This window comes from Prunus mume, linkage group LG3, assembly GCF_029339155.1.
Source record: "Prunus mume cultivar Tortuosa linkage group LG3, ASM2933915v1, whole genome shotgun sequence".
In the NCBI taxonomy this organism is placed as follows: Eukaryota; Viridiplantae; Streptophyta; class Magnoliopsida; order Rosales; family Rosaceae; genus Prunus; species Prunus mume.
Genome location: NC_142700.1, coordinates 4442158 through 4461993, shown reverse-complemented (window position 1 = coordinate 4461993; position 19836 = coordinate 4442158). Strand labels below are relative to the sequence as shown.

Below are 19836 nucleotides of genomic sequence, written 5' to 3'. Positions count from 1 at the left end.
TAGTACATGTCACAATTTGGATGGAGGGGTAATGCTAGTATGCTACACCTTGGTTTAAAATGATGAACAAATTTGCACTTAATCTTATTTTTTCATATAAAGAAAAACATGAATGAATCAAATAAATGCAGTTGAGGATTTAATACATGAACAAGGCTTAGTGCTAGGGATGGAATTAGAGGTATACTTTAAATATTCTAATTGCCTTTAAGCAGACATACATTGTTGGTCTTAGTGTTGGTGAGATGGATTAGTTAATAAGATTTGCCTTCCTTAACATACTGTACAACAATCCAACTAAATATGCGTTGCCTAATTTTAAAGAGCCAGAGAGGCACACAACTCAAGTTTGCAAATCCTGCAGAGAAATTCTTGCACAGCCTCTCAAATAAACCAACCAAACAGACCTTTCCTCTCAATATATTCTCCCTTGCTCCCCCTCTCCTCCTCATCAGCCTTGGGCCTAATAACCCAAACAATGAAGGCTGCCTATTTTCTAGTTTTCTTTTTTCTCTTCTCCTCCTTCTCATCTTTCTCTTCTGCTCTAACTGATGCTGAAGCGTCCTTCGTTGCCCATCGCCAGCTCCTACATTTTCATGCAAGCTATGACCTGCGCGGCGACCATGAATATGAAGTTGAGTTGAACTTAAAGTTTCCACATCCCAGGCTTAGAAGTGCATACGTTGCACTTCAAGCTTGGAAAAAGGCCATATACTCAGACCCTCTTAAAACTACTGAGAACTGGGTTGGTGCTAATGTTTGTGCTTACACTGGAGTATTTTGTGCCCCGGCTCTTGATGACCCACAGTTAGAGGTTGTGGCTGGCATTGACATCAACCACGCAGACATTGCAGGGTACCTTCCTGTTGAATTAGGCATGTTGAGTGACATTGCCGTGTTCCACATCAACACGAACAGGTTCTGTGGTATCATCCCTAAGAGCTTTGCTAGGCTAACTCTTCTCCACGAGCTCGACGTTAGCAACAACCGCTTTGTGGGATCGTTCCCAGAGGTGGTCCTGCAAATTCCAAACCTCAAGTACCTTGACCTCCGGTTCAATGGCTTTGAGGGGAAATTGCCTCCTGAGCTCTTCAACAAGGAATTGGATGCCCTGTTCTTGAACAACAACAGGTTCACATCCACCATCCCTGACACTCTGGGCAACTCCCCCATCTCTGTTCTCGTGGTCGCAAACAATCATCTCGAGGGCTGCATCCCTAATAGCATTGGAAAGATGGTAAACAATTTAAATGAGGCCATCTTCTCCCACAACAAGTTTGCTGAGTGTTTACCTCCTGAAATTGGGTACCTCTCAAACGTGACTGTGTTTGATGTTAGTTCAAACACATTGAGTGGGCTCCTGTCCAAGACTTTCAAAGGCCTTGAGAAGGTGGAGGAGTTGAACATTGCACACAACATGCTAACTGGGTTTGTTCCCGAGAGTCTCTGCAAGTTACCTAGCTTGGGAAATTTTACGTTTTCCTACAACTACTTCAACGGCGAGGATCAGAAATGTGTGCCATCTTCTCGGATGGACACACTGTTTGATGACACAAGCAACTGCTTACCAGATAGGCCTAAGCAGAAGTCAGCAAAACAATGTCAAGTTGTGGTGAACAAGCCAGTGGATTGTGGCAGGGCAAAGTGCGGAGCTGGACCAGGACCTTCAAAACCTTCTTCGCCTGCACCCAAGGAGGAGCCACCCAAACAACAGCCTCCCAAAGAGGAACCACCCCAAGAACAACCGGCCCAAGAAGAAACTCCCACACTAGAGCCACAACTACCTAAACCAGAGCCATCTCCGGAGCCAGTTCCAGAGACTCCAGAACCAGTTGCTAGCCCCCCTCAAGTGGTTGTAGCACCATCACCACCCCCACCCACACCCACAAGGCAAAGTCCTATTGTTCCGATTCGCCCTCACTCACCACCAATTCACTCTCCACCACCACCAGTCAACTCACCCCCACCACCTGTCCACTTTCTTCCACCACCCGTAGCAACACCGCTATCGCCCACACCCACACCCACACGACAAAGTCCCATCGTTCCAATTCGACCCGACTCACCACCACCTCCAGTCAACTCACCCCCACCACCTGTCCACTCTCCTCCACCACCCGTAGCAACATCGCCATCGCCCGCACCCACACGACAAAGTCCTATTGTTCCAATTCACCCCGACTCACCACCACCCCCAATCAACTCACCTCCACCACCTGTCCACTCTCCTCCACCACCCGTAGCAACATCGCCATCGCCCGCACCCACACGACAAAGTCCTATTGTTCCAATTCACCCCGACTCACCACCACCCCCAATCAACTCACCCCCACCACCTGCCCACTCTCCTGCACCACCCGTAATAACACCACCATCGCCAGCACCCATAGGGCAAAGTCCCATTGTTCCAATTCGACCTAACTCACTGCCACCCCCAATCAACTCCCTTCCACCACCACCCGTAGCAACATCACCATCTCCAGCACCCACAGGGCAAAGTCCTACTATCCCACACTCACCACCTGTGAACTCATCCCCACCACCAGTCCACTCTCCTCCACTGCCGGCTTCACCCACCGGGCAAAGTCCTATTGTTCCAGTTCACTCTCCTCCACCCCCAGTCTACTCACCACCACCACCATCAATTCACTCTCCTCCACCACTAATCAACTCTCCACCACCACCACCAATCTCCTCGCTCCCACCACCAGTCCAATCGCCTCCTCCACTGGTCCACTCTCCACCACCACCTGTTCACTCACCTCCTCCACCAGTTCATTCTCCACCACCACCAGTCAACTCACCCCCTCCACTAGTCCATTCACCTCCTCCACCAGTGCATTCACCTCCACCTCCAGTCCAATCTCCACCTCCCCCAGTCCACTCTCCTCCACCACCATTCAACTCACCCCCACTACTAGTCCACTCTCCACCACCCCAGTCCACTCTCCTCCACCACCAGTTAACTCACCCCACCACTAGTCCACTCTCCACCACCCCAGTCCACTCTCCTCCACCACCCGTCAACTCACCCCACCCCAGTCCACTCTCCACCACCCCAGTCCACTCTCCTCCGCCAGTCAACTCACCCCACTGCCAGTCCAATCTCCACCTCCCCAGTCCACTCTCCTTCACCACCAGTCAACTCACCTCCACCCCAGTCAACTCACCCCACCGCCAGTCCAATCTCCACCTCCCCAGTCCACTCTCCTCCACCACCAGTCAACTCACCCCACCGCCAGTCCACTCTCCACCACCCCTAGTCAACTCACCCCCACCGCCAGTCCACTCTCCACCACCCCCAGTCAACTCACCCCCACCGCCAGTTCACTCGCCTCCTCCACCAGTGCATTCACCTCCACCACCAGTTCACTTTCCACCACCACCAGTCCACTCTCCTCCACCACCAATCAACTCGCCCCCACCACCAGTACAATCTCCTCCACCTCCAGTTCACTCTCCACCACCCCCAGTCAACTCTCCACCACCACCAGCACCAATCTACTCACCACCACCTCCAGTCCAATCACCACCACCACCCACCCAGTCTCCACCCCCTCCAGAAAACTCCCCTCCACCACCTTCTCCTTCTCTTTCACCTCCTCCTCCTGTTGTCTCATCACCCCCTCCAGTAGATGACTTTGTTTTGCCACCAAACTTCGGCTCCCAATACTCATCTCCACCTCCACCAATGTTCCCAGGTTACTAAGCATTATGACATCAGACCCTTCAAAAAGCAACTGTTTTTAATTTTATATATATATATAAAAATTATACAATCTCACAGAAATGCACCCACTATTGTTAGTTGATCATAGCTTGTACTTCATGACATCAATCAAAGTGTAAATCTTCTTTCATATGCCTACTTAATGCAATAAAGGAAATTTTACATTAATTGATATTTTGCTTTTTTGCTTTGTTTTAATATTCTGTTTGATGTGCATGAATGAAACTCCCATCAAATCATATCCAACCACAAATTTTAATATAATTAATAATGGTACAAATAATGGAATGCGAAGGCCATGTACATAGTTCTAATTTTAGATATCTGATTTTGAGTATGAATCTGATGATTTGACTATTGAGAATCAAAATTTATTGTATACAAATCCTGGACAGACGATGAGGAAGAGGTCGTCCCTCTTGCATCCGATAAATAAATGAGGCTTTGAGTCTCACACCAACTCTGTTGAACACTCAGATTAGACTCATCTCTTAAGGACTTAAACCTCATTTCATCACAATAAATACTCGGATTTATGTTCAGTTCATGAACAATGGCTCGGCCCTCAAGCATGCTCACCACTGCAGACATTGTAGGTCTTAGCGCTGGTGATGGATTAGTGCAGAGTAGAGCTACCTTAATCATTCTCATTGCCTCTTCCTTGTTGAACTCAGACCCCAACTTTGGATCCACCAGCTCCATCAGATTTCCTTTCTGTTGCAAAACAAACGCCTGCGACATCCAAAAAGGAAATAGATGGAAAAATAAACTTTCTTGATTGTTGTTATATATATGTATATATGTATATTGTTTAGAAAATTTTGATGTCAGTACTGAAGAGAAATTGAAAGTAGAACATCATTTGCAACTTGCAACATAAAAAAGTTCATTTTCCTGATCAGAAAGTGTAGGGTAACACAAAGCTGGATGACGAATATGTCAAATGGAAAATAGTTCCTACTAACTCATCTACTAAACAAAATGCAGTAAGATCTTACCCAATCAAGAAGGCAGACATAATTCTCGTTTGGCTGATATTTGATGTTGTTTTTGCCAGATACAAGTTCCAGTGCAACTACCCCGAAGCCGTAAACATCTACTTTATCAGTTAAATGGCCCCATAATGCATATTCTGGCGCCATGTATCCTCTACAAAACAAATGGGAAGAGTGTTTTATCATTATGATCAAATATAAAAAAAATCAAATTTGGAAGATAAAAATCAATTAGGGTTCCACAATGAAGAAAAGAGAAAGAGAAGGGAAGGTTTGCTCACATAGTTCCAGCTACTCTGGTACTAATGTGACTCTTCTCCTCTTCATTCAGCTTGGCCAAACCAAAGTCAGAGATTTTAGGGTTCAGGTCCCTGTCAAGCAGTATATTGGTAGTTTTGATGTCTCTATGAACAATTTTGAGTGTTGACTCCTCATGCATGAAAGCCAGACCTCTTGCAATGCCTACGCATATTTTCTGCCTTGTAGGCCAATCCAGTTTCAGTATACCTTTCTCTTGACCTGAATTCAAACGTAACCTCTCAAATAAGATTCATTCATCAAACTAGTATTGAACTTATAACATGTTTACCATCCAATTTAAGTTTTCCAGCTTACCAAACAAAGAATGTGCAAGGCTATTGTTCTCCATGTACTCATATACCAACAGTAACTGGTTTCCTTCAATGCAGCATCCGTACAATCTAACAAGATTTGGGTGTTTTAAGGCAGAAATCATGCCTATTTCATTAACAAATTCACGATTTCCTTGCTTCGATTTTGAAGAAAGTTGCTTAACTGCAATAATAGTACCGTCTAATAGTTCTCCCTGCAATTTGAAATAGAATACATTTGAGAAATGTTGCTCATACACAACACTTTTTAGTGTCATAGACCAAAGTCAAAGAAAAACAAAAGGAGAAGTGCTTGCATATTTAGGGGAAACAAAAAGGAGTTGTAGAATACCTTGTAAACAGCTCCAAAGCCACCTTCCCCAAGCTTGTTTGCAGCATCAAAGTTGTTAGTGGCAGCTTTGATTTGTTTGAATCTAAAGAAACCAGTTTGCAGATCTAATCCTCTCAGATCTGTTCATGTGACAAGAGGTTAGCATATTGAACTGATTTTCACTGAGAATTTGAGAGCCTTTTGGCTTATCAGACAACTGGAAAAGAATAACACTGAAAAATCAAGCAACTACAAGAAACATTTATTCTTGCAGATTTCCATATGGACACAACATAACTCAAATTGCCAAGTCTTATTTCCTTTTTTGCACGGTATTCTAGTACCTTGTTCCCTAGTAGATGCCCTGCCTCCGAAGCAGCATCTCAACCAAAGAATGCCAATAGTCATGAAAATAAGACACAACACTGAAACAGCTCCAACCACAATGAATATCTTCTTTTTGCTATCATCAGGCGGTTCGAAATCTAGAAGTGAAAGCAGAGCCAAGAACAGTGATGAACAAGATGGCAGTCAAAATAAAGAGAAAACTTACTACTTAAATTACCTACCAGACTCCACCGAGATAGCAGATATAAGAGAACCATATATTCCTCTTTTCGGAGCATTAGTTGTCCCTTTCCCAGCCCAATGAAAGCGGATCTCTAAAGTCATAACATTGACAACTGCTTTAAATACCTTTATCATTTCCTTATCAACTCCTTGTGCTTCCTTTTGAATATTAAAATCCTTCAATACCAGTTTTTCCTGTAATAATTACTATACTTAATCATTCAAGTTAAAAACTAAGAGCGAGAGGGAGTAATTAAGAAAATTGTTAAGAACATTGGAGGAAGGAAGCCTATGTTGATAGGTGGTTGAGTTTTTAGAGAAAATATGGAGAATAGTTCAGTTTATCCAAATGCTTAAAAAATAAAAATTAACTAACATGGAGAATAGTTATTTATGCTTCGTCTCATTTATGGTGAACATAAAAGGATGACTACCTGGATATAAACATCAAAAATTCGTCTTCCAACGCCGTAATAAGACCTGTTGTTTCTGATAACTATTTCTGCAAAGTGTAGTTTCACAGTGTAATTTCCATTTGCTAAGCAACGGGCATAATATGTGAGAGAAAGAGGAGATATTCGGGCTGTACTGTACAATTCAGAGTTAGTCATATTGAGTATGGAGCTATTTCTTGCTATATACTCTTGGTCATAATTCATAAGCCCAAAATCACCAGTGCTACTAAATCCCCAATTCCCTGTGTCATGAAAAAACTTTGCTCCACCTCCTGAAGCTTCATCACCATCATATTTGATGCTTCCAATGGTGGCTTGTTTTCCACCACAATTTATATGCACCGAATACTGCTCTATAGAGAAAAAACAGCATACAAAAGGTGGAAGACAAATGGACTCAAAACAACATTGTATGTGAAAACAGAAACATACACTTGAGATATTCTACGACAGATTTAGTTACCTTTTGAACATGGATTGAGGCAATGGCTAAGAATCCTACATTGATATATACAAAAAAAGCATAATTAGCTTACCAACAATGAATGAGGAAAAATGAATAAACTCCCTGTGGAACTCATTGAGTTTGAAGCTTACGAGTTGTTCTGCCTGGAAAAACTTTTGAACACATTACTGATGAAAACAACAACCTAGTTACTTTCACATATTTAGATAGCCAAAGAGCTCAAAATATGTAAATCTCAAGCAAAGTAAATGAAAAGAAGAAGATATATAAATAATAAAAAAAGATTTAATCTTACAAGTTGTCTTGACATGTAGTTGGGACAGAGTTCTCTGAAAAGTTATTGTAGGAAAGATCTATTATGCTGCATGCAAATTTAAAGTTCTCTATTAACAGAGATTCCAAGAAAAAAGAATATCAGAATATTTTGGTAAAATTTGTAACATGAATGACTGAATTTGCCCAGAACAGAGAGGAAATCATTCAACATTTCAAAGACAGCAGCAAGATAGAAAATTTTGGACTTAACCACTCATCATCAATACAATACCCCAGCCTTCTTATAATCATGAACCTTCAGCCAAAAAGTACTTGTATACATAACCTTATCCATTGTGTAATTTGCCTCATCTTTCGTGTAGCGTTATAATCTGTCTACCAAGTCACTATATTCTTAATCATAGACATTTATCTGTTGAAGCCTCAGAAGCACAGACACAAATTAATGAGGAAAGGTTGCAATCAACATGTAGGTATGCACACTACATGCGTGCTTGTGGTATACATGTGATCTGAGTAATCTGAGTAAATGATGGATATAAACAGAACTCTAACCATAAATAAGTAAGATTTAGGAGGCAGAAACATACTAGCGACTATCTCTATATTTGATCCACTCCGGAAGCCCAGTAAGCAAGTTACTTGTCAGATATCTGATCATTGAGCAATATGTTTACATGTGAATAAAAAATTATTTGTATCAATGTTTCTTAAGGTTACACATAAGATACATAATGTATCATGTTCCTCATTATGTGAGCTATAACCCATATGAATTTGACTTACATTGTGGCCAATCTCCATATATCCACAAGATTTGGAATGTTCCCTTTCAATCTGTTGAAGCTAAGATCCCTGCAAAAGAAATAGGTTTGGGGGTAATCAGAAGTTATGTACTTGTGATGCTGGGAATACGGTACAGAAATTTTTTTATCAAATGACACTTCAGTAAATTGAAAAAGCAAATGATAAATACTGAGGCCAAATTTTTGTTTTCCTCTTCATATAGTAATTAAATTGTAATATAGTAGCAAGGCTTTCCCAAATTTTACATATGGATCTACAACCATTCAAAAAATTTAGCACTTTTAAGCTTTTCACATATATGTAACCTCAAGCAAAAGTACAGAGAATGAATAAACAGAAGTATTACAAAAGTTTCAGACTTGTCATATTAGATATATATTCAGGGATTGTTCCTCTTATATTGCAGCTCCTTAACATCCTGCAATTTGAAGCAACCCATATAAGAAAATAAATGTTATATACTTGTAGGTTATTCTAATCAGAAAGGATACTAAAAGTCTAAAACCATAAAGATTGCTCACAAAGTCTGCATGTCTTTCATATTTGATAAGTTTGGAAAATCTGAACTCTCACCACTTAAGTCACTAATCGCTCTGCAAAAGATCACCTCAAGATAACTATTAGGAATACAAGTCTCTTCAGCAATGATATCTCAAAAGAGAATGAAAACAATCTTTGAGAACTTAGAAGCCAAGACTCACAGGTATGACATTTTAGTTAATGCAGAAAGGCTAGGAGGAATGGGCCCTTCAAGACCACTCCCTTGCATCTCTCTGTAAGCAACACATTTGAAATGGATTTATATTGTAACTGAAGATACTTGAAGATGACAGAGATATAAGATGCATGCTAGAAAAGATCTCTTACAACATCTCGAGCTCTTTCCAACTAAGAAAATAGTTCGGTATTTTCCCAGTGAAGTTGTTACTGCCAATCCAACTGCAGAATATTTTGAACCACCCCACCCAAAAGAAAAAAAAAAAAAACGAATGTCATGAACCTGAACTCGAAACATCTTAATTATGTAAAATACAGTAAAAATCACTTACAGTGTTTTTAATTTGGTCATATTAGTGAGAGACACAGGCAACTCTCCCGTGAGATTATTAGCGCGAAGATAGCTGTAGTTAATTACCCATGGCATGTCAAAACTTGTAGCTTGTTATGTTCAACTTGGTTATGAAAATCAAAGAATGTCAAACTATGAACTTTGGAAAAAGAAAAATCCCACTGACAGAATCTCCATGTTAATCAACTTCCCCAGCTCCGGAGGAATGGTTCCAGAAAATAAGTTGCTTTCCAAGGCCCTGAAAGATAGTCACTTCAAGTTCGCAGCCAAACCAAACCAATTGGTACAAAAGTAAATGTAAATGAGATAACAGCAAGTGAGAAAGATTGAAAGCATACAAAGCTTGGAGAGTAAAAATGTTTCCCAAATAGCTAGGGATTGGTCCTGATAAGTTGTTCACGCTGAGAACCCTGCACCATGTACATTCCATTAGTTCAATCATTGGCACGAAAACTACTAATTGACAACCTCAAACATGAGTGTAGATGCCACTTACAGAAATTCCAACTTCGTAGAAGTCCATTCGTGCGGTATGGAACCACCAAGGTAATTCTGGCCCAGATTACTATGAACAAAGAAAAAAGAGTGCTATTAATTCGGATAAGAACCAACAGATTTGAGATGGTAAAAGCTGAAGCAGTTATTGAAAAGCTCTGCTCTTCATACAGTTGCTTAATGTAAGGTAGCTTCACCAGTGCTGGTGGAAGCACACCATCAAGTTCCTGTCCCACAAGAAAACTGCACGACAAGGATCCAAAAAATCAAAGGTTGATTCTTGACAAATCACTCCAAACAGAATCAGCAACCATCATATTTAATTAGGAAAATGAATTTATGAATGAACCAGTGCAGCAAGAATTTAATGCATACAAATGGCAAAAATATATACATACATGCTTTGGATATGGCACACATTGCCAGGGAAGGAGCAATTGCAGAAGAGAGTGTTGTTGTACTGATCTGTATGTGGGGTTGAGAAAGTTGGAACATTGCTACACGGGTCGCTGAAATTCCAGTCCTTTTTATGCAGTTGTGCAGCTATTTCACGAAGGGCTTCAACTGCCATCACACCCACATAAAGCAAAAATCCCATCAACAAAAATCCCATCAAATGTTCCTTCTATTTTTATTTTTATTTATAATAATAATAACAAAAAAAAAAAAAAAAAACCAAAAACTACATTTAGAAAGCAGCAGCAGCAGCAGCAGCCTACCCTCATCATGTGGAAGAGTCATGTTCTGTGGTTGTGCTGTTGATGATATTGGTCCCATATTGCACATAAGCACCATGAGCACAATATTAATTTGGCTGAACAAGAAGATCATGTCCATTGGAACATTAAGAATCCTTACCATTTTTCTTCACCACCCGCACTTCACATTCCTTGAGCACTATCCAAACCCTTTATAAAATCATCCATGGAGTCTATTAAATTTCTCACTCACTTCCCAAGCAAGCGACCCTTTTTTTTCAAAGACTTGGTGAATTAACTTTGATTAATTAACCTTTAGTCCATTTAATTAATTATCCAAATTTCAAGGCCCCAACATGCATGTGCTCTGCTCATATAAATTATAATCCAAACTTGACTAGCTAGATTAATCAATTCATAAGAATTATTCATTGATTATATAATTCATTGACCTGCAGACTTCACTATTCTAAAGGCTTCTTGTGATCGACTTGGAATGTGCAAGAAGGATAACCAGTGCTGAATTAGTGCATAGGTTTAGTAAGGTCAAGGTTAACCAATCGCATCATAAACATTGCTCAGAAGATTCATAAAAAAAATGTTTAACTATCTAGTTCTTTTTTTTTTCCCCCTACCAACTGAACAGAGGAAAGCGCCAAAATCAGATTCTTGTCAGGGTCACAATGAAAAAAACATATCGAATTGTGGTTAATTTATTTTAGATTTTGATTAAATAAGTAGACGAATACTTTTTTTTCTCTTTGGTTCATACACAAAATATTAACTACAATTCTCAAAAGCGTGTGTAGGATTTGGAACTATACATCCATCATCATATAGTAAACAGATAAAGCCTAATTTTGACTATCCATGACTAGTCTAGTACATAAGGCATAATTCAAACTTCGGGATTTTCTATGAAAGGGAAATGCCATGATCTGTCTGTTTATAGCTTTGCTAGATGCATGTTATATATGTAGTTCCAACAAGAGCATGTGTGTACATGTGGTAAATGAAAATTTAAACTGCGTATAGTAGTCATCAGTCATAATTCATTATACATGAATGATGTCTTATATGGGGTAACTGTCAAAACTTATGGTGTCAAATATATGTACAGTCTATTGTCCTAGCTTTTCTTGCAATTGTTGTTTAGTAAAGTCACACTTCGATTTTGGTACCAGTAGCTGCTTTCTGAGGCAGGGCACTCAGAAATATTGAGAATCAAGACTAACTGCGTAGACATCCTAGACAGACGATGAGGTAGAGGCTGTCCATTTTTCATTGGATGAATAAATGAGGCTTTGAGTCTCATCATAGGAGCTGTGATCAATATCAGAGTCCTCTGTGAAGGCCTTAAACCCCAATTCATCACCGTAAATACTCGGGTTTATCTTCACCTCATGAACAATAGTTTGCCCTTCAAGCATACTCACTACTGCAGACATTGTAGGTCTTAGTGCCGGTGATGGATTGGCGCATAGTAGAGCTACCTTAATCATTCTCATTGCCTCTTCCTTGTTGAACTGAGACCCCAACTTTGGATCCACCAGCTCCATCAAATTTCCTTTTTGTTGCAAAACAAGGGCCTGCAGCATTGACAACAAATGGAGAGGGTACGATATGAAATTATTTCAATAAGAAAAGCAAAACCTGTTTCCACTTGTACTTCTGCATGCTAAACGAATGTGATGAAGATATTACCCAATCCAGAAGGCATACAAAATTCTCATTCGGCCGATATTTGATGTTGTTTTTCCCAGATAGGAGTTCCAATGCAACAACCCCAAAACTGTAAACATCTGCTTTATCAGTTAAATAACCCCACAATGCATACTCCGGCGCCATGTATCCTCTGCACAGTAACAAATACTCCATGAGTTTCTCCTTCATAGCATTCATGTTATCTAAACTAAGAGCTCTGTCATCTGTTTCAAAACTTCATCATTCGATGAGAGAAACTAAGAGAAGCAAAAGAACAAAACAGAATCCACAATGAATGAAAGAGAAAAACAAATGAAGGGCTGCTCACATAGTGCCAGCAACTCTGGTGCTGATATGGGTCTTCTCCTCTTCGTCCAGCTTAGCCAAACCAAAGTCAGATATCTTAGGGTTGAGGTCCTCGTCAAGCAGTATATTGTTTGTTTTGATGTCTCTATGAACAATTTTCAGTGCTGACTCCTCATGCAGATAAGCCAGACCTCTTGCAATGCCAACACATATTTTCTGCCTTGTATGCCAGTCCAATTTCTTTAGGCCTTCCTCTGGACCTGAATTTAACAAAAACTACAAAGGAGATTCATGAAACTATTTATAATACAAGTGTATATTCCACTTCTAGATTGTCCAGCTTACCAAACAAAGTATGTGCAAGGCTATTGTTGGCCATGTATTCGTATACCAACAATAATTGATTTCCTTCAATGCAACATCCATACAATTTCACAAGATTTGGATGTTGTAAAGCAGAAATCATGCCTATTTCATTCACAAATTCGCGATTTCCTTGCTTTGATTTTGAAGAAAGTTGCTTAACTGCAATAATAGTGCCATCTAATAATTCGCCCTGCAATTTGAAATATAATACTTTTGAGGAATGTAGGTCATCCATAATACTCTATAAGGGTGAGAGAACAAAGCAATAAAAACAAAAACAAAAACAAATGAAAAGTTCTTACATAGGGAAACAAAAAGGGAGTTTCACTAAAACACCCAAAATGGGGGTTGAAATTATAAAAAAACCCAAGCACTATTTAAACATATAAACACACCCAAAACCCATCATTACATACACTCAAAACCCATTTATAAACACACCCAAAAAGTTGACTTTGGGGTTGATTTTGGGTGTGTTTCTATGTTTAAATAGTGCTTGGGTTTTTTTATAAATACATGTCTAGAATTGGGTTTATTTCTAAATTTGTAAAACAAAAAGGAGTGGTAGAATACCTTGTAAACAGCTCCAAAGCCACCTTCCCCAAGCTTGTTTGCAGCATCAAAGTTGTTAGTTGCGGCTTTAATTTGTTTGAATCTATAGAAACCAGTTTGCAGATCGAATCCTCTGAGAACTGTCCGTGTCAAAAGATTAACATAATGAACTATTTATTAACTGAAATGGACTTAGTAAAGAACTAGTGGTAGAATAAAAATTGATGTGTATGAAATTTTCTGTACCTTCTTCCCTAGATGTCTTGCCTCCGAAACAGCCTTTCAACCAAAGAATGCCGAAAGTCGCAAAAATAAGGCATAACGCCGAAACAACTCCAATCACAATGAATATCTTTGTTTTGCTATCATCAGGGGGCTTGAAATCTAGAAGTGAAATAACACCTAGAACAGTTACCACAAGAGAACTGTATATTTCTACAGTAACATATAAATAGGTAACTTATAACTTACTACTGACCAGACTGCACGGAGATAGCTGATATAAGAGACCCATATACTCCACGTTTTGGAACATTGGTCGTCCCTTTCCCAGCCCACTGAAAGCGGATTTCTAAAGTCTTAACACTAACAACTGCTTTAAATACTTTAATCACTTCCTTATCAACCCCTTGTGCTTCCTTTTTAATATCAAAATCCTTCAACACCCGTTTTTCCTGCAATAGATTACATACCCATTCAAGTAGAAAATTGATAAAGAGGGGGAGTGGTTTTGAAAAATTAGGCAAATATAAGGTCTGAGGAATTGCGGATTGCTAGTTAAGCTTCATGAGTGACAAGACATGGAAAACAGTAAAATTTATCCAAATGATTAGAAAGTAGAAGTTACAAAACAATAAGGAGCCAAAAAACACTGCAAGGGACTACCTGTATATAAACATCAAACATTCGTCTTCCAACACCGTAATAAGACCTGTTGTCTCTGAGCACTATTTCTGCAAAGTGTAGTTTCACAGTGTAATTGCCATTTGCTAAGCAACGGGCATAATATGTGAGAGAAAGAGGAGAAAGTCGTGCAGTTCTGTACAACTCAGAGTTGTTCATTCTGAGTACAGAAATATTATTTGCTATATAGTCTTTGTCAGAACTCCAAACATCTGCAAAATCACCAGTGCTACTAAATCCCCAATTCGCTGAGCCCTGAAAAAACTTTGCTGCACCTCCTGAGGCTTCATCTGCATCATACTTGATGTTTCCAACGGTGGTTTGATTTCCACCACAGTTTAGACGCAACGAATACTGATCTATAAAGGGATGAGCATAAACAAAGTATAAGAGAAAGAACTTAAACCATTAGCTTTTTATTCTACGACAAATTTAATCACCTTTTGAACATGGAGAGAGGCAATTACTAAGTATCCTACATTACCAAAAGCAGACATTAGCTTCTTAAAATTAATGATGAGAAATGAAAAGTCTTCTTATAAAATTCATTAAGTTAGAAGCATACGAATTGTTCTGCCTGGAAACACTTCTGAATACATTGCTGATGAAAACAGAAAAGAACTAGTTACCTTCACATATTCAGAAAGTAACGTATCTCTATATCAAGGATATTAGGAAAAAGAAGAAATAGAAAAACAGTTATGCTTACAAGGTTTCTCGGCAATTAGTTGGAACAGAGTTTCCAGAAAACTTATTGTAAGAAAGATCTATATTGCTGCACAAGCATGAAGTACTCTATTAATTGGAATTCCAAGAAAACTAATATCAGAATATTTTGATCAAACTTATAAATAAGAAAATTACAGAATCTGAGGAAGAGGAAATTAATCAACATTCCAGAGACAGTAAGATAGAAGATTTTTTTTACCTAAATAAACAGTCAATAATACCAGATATCATACACGTGACCCGATAAATTTTGTTAGTTTACTACTATTCCCAAAAGTTTAAGCTGTTAGGATGTGGAAAAAAATTATTTCATATTGTAACATTTTCCCTCACTAGACCCCAACATGTGGAATTCAACTTAAATTGGGAGGTTGCAAAGCAATTGCAGGGCTTCAAACTCAGGATCTTCTACTTTGATATCACGATAGAGTTTGTTGGTTTACCACTATTCTCAAAAATGTAAGTTGTTAAGACAGGGACAACTATTATTATATGTGTTATCACAGTATTCGTCGACACCTCAGAGCACACTAAAAAGAGGGAAAGTTACTGCATAAATGTAGGTATGCACGTGCATTTTCTGCAAAAGGATTTATGATTCGAGTAAATGAAAAAAAAAAAAAAGAAGAAAATATAATAAGATTTTAGGATGAAAAAACATACTAGCGACTGTCTCTATTTTTTATCCACTCTGGAAGCCCAGTAAGCAAGTTGCTTGTCAGATATCTGATCAGTGAGCAAAATAAACAGATGTTAATGAACATTTATCAACATAAATATTGGTTCAAAAGGTTAACACAGAAAGAAGAGAAATCTAAAGTTCTTAGAGGCCCATCCTTCCTTGGTATGGTTCCTAGGGAGAGTTTGGTTGTATCCTAATCGTACTCATATTTCTCTTTATTTTCTTTTTCTTTCTGGTAAATGAAAACACAAAATTATACTCATTTTCATTTGGTTAGAATGTGCTTTATCCAAAATTAGGCTCCATGTTAGCATCAAGAGGGAAATTTCAAAAGTTGGATCCTGATCCATGTAGAAACCAAGGGTCAATTCCTTACATTGTGGCCAATTGCATAATATCTGCAAGATTTGGAATGCTCCCTTCCAATCTATTGAAGCTAAGATCTCTGCATAAAAATAATCAGAATTCATGGACTGATATTATAGTGGGAACACCGAAGAAAGTTTATCAAATGAATGTTACCAGTCCGGTATACAAAATTAGTAATAATCTAGAGCCCATACAGTGTAAAGCCAAGTATTAAGAGCTCCATGCCATGAAAAAAGAATAGAGATACAGAATGAATAGAAAGAAGAATTACAAAACATGGAGACTTGTCATATTAGAGATAAGTTCAGGGATTGCTCCTGTTATATTGCAACTCCTTAACATCCTGCAATTCGAGCAACCATATAAGAAAAACACTTTTATCTGCAAGTGGATTATGCTAATCAGAAATATACTAAAACCACAAAGATGGCTCACAATTTCTGCATGCCTGTCATGTTTGATAAGTTTGGAAAGTCTGAACTCTCCCCACTTAAGTCACTAATCCTTCTGTAAAAGGTTATCTCATGAGACAAGTATCTTCATAATCTTTTTTTTAATTAAATTCGAAAAGCACATCAAGGAGATAATGTTAATTAAGATAGCTGAGAGCTTAGAAGCCAGGACTCACAGGTCTGTCATATTATTTAAGGCAGAGAGACTAGAAGGAAGGGGCCCTTCAAGACCACTGGCCTGCATCTCTCTGTAAACAACACATTTGAAATGGTTTAGCTTACACCTGAAAATATTTGCAGAAGACAGAGATTTAAAAGGCATGCTATGAAAGATCTCTTACAACATCTGGAGCTCTTTCCAACTTTGAAAGTAGTCAGGCATTCTTCCAGTGAAGTTGTTACTGCCAATCTGTCTGTAAATATTCATACAAAAAGCCAAAAGATTGAATGACATAAACCTGAAGTTTATCCTGGACAGAACCTAAACTATTTAAGGTACAGTAAAATCACATACAGTACTTTTAATTTGGTCAGATTAGTGAGAGCAAGAGGCAACTCTCCAGTGAGATTGTTAGCGCGAAGATATCTGTAGTTACCCATTGGCAAGCAAGACCAAACCATTGTCAATTAACACTTTTAATTGCTAAGGAAAATCCAAGAATGATAACTTATGAACTTATAAAGTTACAAAGGAAGATAAAAAGCAAACTGACAGCTTCTCCAAGTTAACCAATTTCCCCAACTCTTGGGGAACTGTTCCAGAAAATAAGTTGCTCTCCAAGGCCCTGAAAGCAAAGCCTTGTCAAGTTCATATCCAAACCATACCAATTGGCGCATACAATTAATTCTGACTAAACTAAAAGCAGTGTGGGAAAGATTCAAAGCATACAAAGCTCGAAGAGTAGTTATGCTTCCCAAATAGCCAGGGATGGGTCCTGATAAGTTGTTCACACTGAGAACCCTGCACCGGGTACATTACATTAGTTCAATTATTTGCACAAGAATTTATTGGAAACTTCAAAGACAAGTCTAGAAGTCACCTACAGTAATTCCAACTTTGTAGAAGTCCATTCGCGCGGTATTGAACCACTAAGGTAATTCTGGCCCAAAATACTATGAGCAGAAAGAAAGAGTGCTATTAGGAACTCTGGGATAGAAGCTTAATAGTTTTGAGGGGGTAAAAACTAAAACAAATTTGTGGAAATATCTTCATACACTTGCTTAAGGTAAGTTAGCTTCACTAGTGCTGGGGGAAGCACACCATCAAGTTCCTGCCCCGTAAGATTCCTGCATGACAAAAATTCAACTCAATGTATCCAACTGTTTTGGGTTGCATACTTTAGCAATTGCAGTTGCAGTATTGACCAATAACCATCACAAGGAAAATAATGCAGAAATTATAAAAGTATGGCTTGTAAAAGGTGCATACATGCTTTGGATGTGGCATACATTGCCAGTGAAGGAGCAATTGCAGACGAGAGTGTTGTTGTACTGATCCGTATGTGGGGTTGAAAAAGTTGGAACATTGCTACATGGGTCGCTGAAATTCCAGTCCTTTTTATTCAGTTGTTCAGCTATTTCACGAAGGGCATCCACTGCCACCACACCCACATAAACAAAAACAAAATCACAAATCATTTTTTCAAAAACAAGACCAATGGGTAAAGTTTATTTCTTTTAGGTTTCCAACAGGCATTATAAGGTTTGGCAAATAGTGGAGAAAGGGAAAAAAAAAGATTTCCGTAATTTTTTTCTTTTTCCTATCAAACTGTCGAACAATCAACACTCTTACAAAACAAAGCGTGTGAACTTAAAATCACAATCAAAAGCACTGAACTTTTGAAGTTTCATGTATAATCTCTGTTTTTCAGATGAATGAAACAATAACTTCACATATATATCACTTCAAAGTTCAAACCAAGAATCAAAGTAAGAGCCCTCACCTTCATCATCTGCAAGAGTCCCCGCCTGTGCTTGGGATTTGGTGGGTCCAATACACAAAAGCAGAGTGAGCACAACAACATAGCTGAAGAAGAAGATGAGCTTTGAAATATCAGGACTTTTTGCCATTTTTCTCCGGCACCCACTTGACGTTCCACGAGCTCTGCCACCTCTGTCCGCAGAGTTCGTATCAACCTTGAAACGAAATGAAACAACGGATTATTATTCAATTTCTTTTACCTTTCAAACCCACCGTTTGGATTATGTGAAAGAACTTTGATTAGTAAACGTTGGTCTAAATTAAATATCCTTATTTTGACCTTTGGTAGGACAACATGCCTAATCCTGCCCCACATGCTTTGTCTCCTTCCTTTTATGAGCTGCCTGCGACCATTCTCTCTGACTTACTGTACAGCTTTGGTTCGAGGAATGCAAAGTGTAAAGTGTCTGAGAGCGAGACCAAACATGATTAGATTCTGATTGGTCGTGGTCAGTTGAAACAGATTCGACCCAAAAAAAAAAAATTTGCCAAAAACAGGAAGTGGATTCGTACAAATTTGAACAAGACAAATTCAATGTATTCATTCGACATTCATAATCTCAACTTTGAATTTTAACATATGCGACAAGAAAGATGGACTCGAGTATATCATATATTAAAATAAGAGAGGCGAGTTTTTATGCTTATAAATTCTATTTTGGAATTTCTGAAGAGAGTTGACAGGTGCATTGCATTCCATCCCATTATAAGTTGTTCACACGATAACTCTGCATTGGGTACATACATTACATTAGTTCAATTATTGGCACAATAATTTATTGGAAACTAATTTTCTAGGTTTTTTATTAAAACATTTAATACTAATTATTAACTAAAGAAATAATAATTAAAACATAATTATCAATGAAAGTATTTAAATAAGGCTAAGATATTATTTAATTAATAAAAAAGAATATTTTAAAAAGGATATTTTAAAAGTATAGCCGAGCGGATATATACTGTAAATAGAATTTAAATAGTATAGCCGCTCGGCTATACCCTTTGAATAGTGTAATCTTAATTTCTCTTTTTTAATTACTTTATTTAGTAGTTATGTTTTAATTATTATTTACTCAGTGAATAATTAGATTTAAATATTTGATTAAATAAAAATAAAAAAAATTAAAAAAATAATTACCATTTATTAAGTTAATTAAAATATTTAATTATTCACTGCATAAATAATAATTAAAACATAATTAAATAAGTCTAAGATATTATTTCATTACTAAAAAGATAATTTAAAATAAAATTTATTGCACCTAAAAAATACCAAATTTATAAATAAA

General features: G+C 38.3%; 3 protein-coding genes across 6 annotated transcripts; 1 reads left to right on the top strand and 2 right to left on the bottom strand.

Annotated features, from left to right (window-relative positions):
- Positions 1-478: 478 nt before the first annotated feature.
- LOC103325077 (uncharacterized) lies at positions 479-3840 on the top strand. The gene has a single exon (XM_089048130.1). The coding sequence runs from the start codon at positions 479-481 to the stop codon at positions 3707-3709; it is 3231 nt and encodes a 1076-aa protein (XP_088904256.1). The 3' UTR covers positions 3710-3840.
- Positions 3841-3966: 126 nt separating this feature from the next.
- Positions 3967-10681, bottom strand: LOC103325078 (putative LRR receptor-like serine/threonine-protein kinase At1g07650). 4 transcript variants are annotated; one of them, XM_089047994.1, is made up of 24 exons: positions 10492-10681; positions 10204-10369; positions 9977-10048; positions 9807-9875; positions 9649-9720; positions 9477-9548; positions 9291-9362; positions 9109-9180; positions 8943-9014; positions 8763-8858; positions 8588-8659; positions 8221-8289; positions 8025-8087; positions 7454-7519; positions 7290-7342; positions 7156-7190; positions 6672-7040; positions 6237-6432; positions 6012-6152; positions 5689-5807; positions 5341-5551; positions 5007-5244; positions 4729-4879; positions 3967-4462 (listed from the first exon to the last, which is right to left on the bottom strand). In XM_089047994.1, the coding sequence occupies exons 1-24, from the start codon at positions 10664-10666 to the stop codon at positions 4085-4087; spliced, it is 3099 nt and encodes a 1032-aa protein (XP_088904120.1). In that variant the 5' UTR covers positions 10667-10681; the 3' UTR covers positions 3967-4084. The 4 variants fall into 4 exon arrangements, with proteins under 4 accessions (XP_088904120.1, XP_088904121.1, XP_088904122.1 ...); XM_089047995.1 differs by having other exon boundaries at positions 6672-7045; positions 7290-7325; XM_089047996.1 differs by having other exon boundaries at positions 6672-7045; positions 7290-7325; positions 8763-8834.
- Positions 10682-11512: 831 nt separating this feature from the next.
- On the bottom strand, positions 11513-18702 carry LOC103325061 (putative leucine-rich repeat receptor-like serine/threonine-protein kinase At3g14840). Its single transcript, XM_008227195.3, has 24 exons — positions 18510-18702; positions 17996-18161; positions 17782-17853; positions 17611-17679; positions 17456-17527; positions 17280-17351; positions 17081-17152; positions 16908-16979; positions 16743-16814; positions 16550-16621; positions 16386-16457; positions 16122-16190; positions 15727-15789; positions 15044-15109; positions 14900-14935; positions 14775-14809; positions 14317-14693; positions 13910-14105; positions 13678-13815; positions 13453-13571; positions 12859-13069; positions 12536-12773; positions 12208-12358; positions 11513-12092 (listed from the first exon to the last, which is right to left on the bottom strand). The coding sequence occupies exons 1-24, from the start codon at positions 18634-18636 to the stop codon at positions 11751-11753; spliced, it is 2979 nt and encodes a 992-aa protein (XP_008225417.2). The 5' UTR covers positions 18637-18702; the 3' UTR covers positions 11513-11750.
- Between the last annotated feature and the right edge of the window lie 1134 nt (positions 18703-19836).

Bases quoted from the DNA above. Each gene is read 5' to 3' on its own strand.
- LOC103325077 (XM_089048130.1), top strand. From the start codon at position 479: ATGAAGGCTGCCTATTTTCTAGTTTTCTTTTTTCTCTTCTCCTCCTTC.
- LOC103325078 (XM_089047994.1), bottom strand. From the start codon at position 10,666: ATGGTAAGGATTCTTAATGTTCCAATGGACATGATCTTCTTGTTCAGC. The intron at 9,363-9,476 runs GTCAGTGGGATT...AATTAACTACAG, and splicing joins TTGATTAACATGGAGATTCT to CTATCTTCGCGCTAATAATC. The intron at 4,463-4,728 runs GTAAGATCTTAC...TGGATGTCGCAG, and splicing joins ATGTCTGCCTTCTTGATTGG to GCGTTTGTTTTGCAACAGAA.
- LOC103325061 (XM_008227195.3), bottom strand. From the start codon at position 18,636: ATGGCAAAAAGTCCTGATATTTCAAAGCTCATCTTCTTCTTCAGCTAT. The intron at 16,980-17,080 runs GTATGTGATTTT...GAATATTTACAG, and splicing joins CTGACCAAATTAAAAGTACT to ACAGATTGGCAGTAACAACT. The intron at 13,572-13,677 runs GTACAGAAAATT...TGACACGGACAG, and splicing joins CAAGACATCTAGGGAAGAAG to TTCTCAGAGGATTCGATCTG.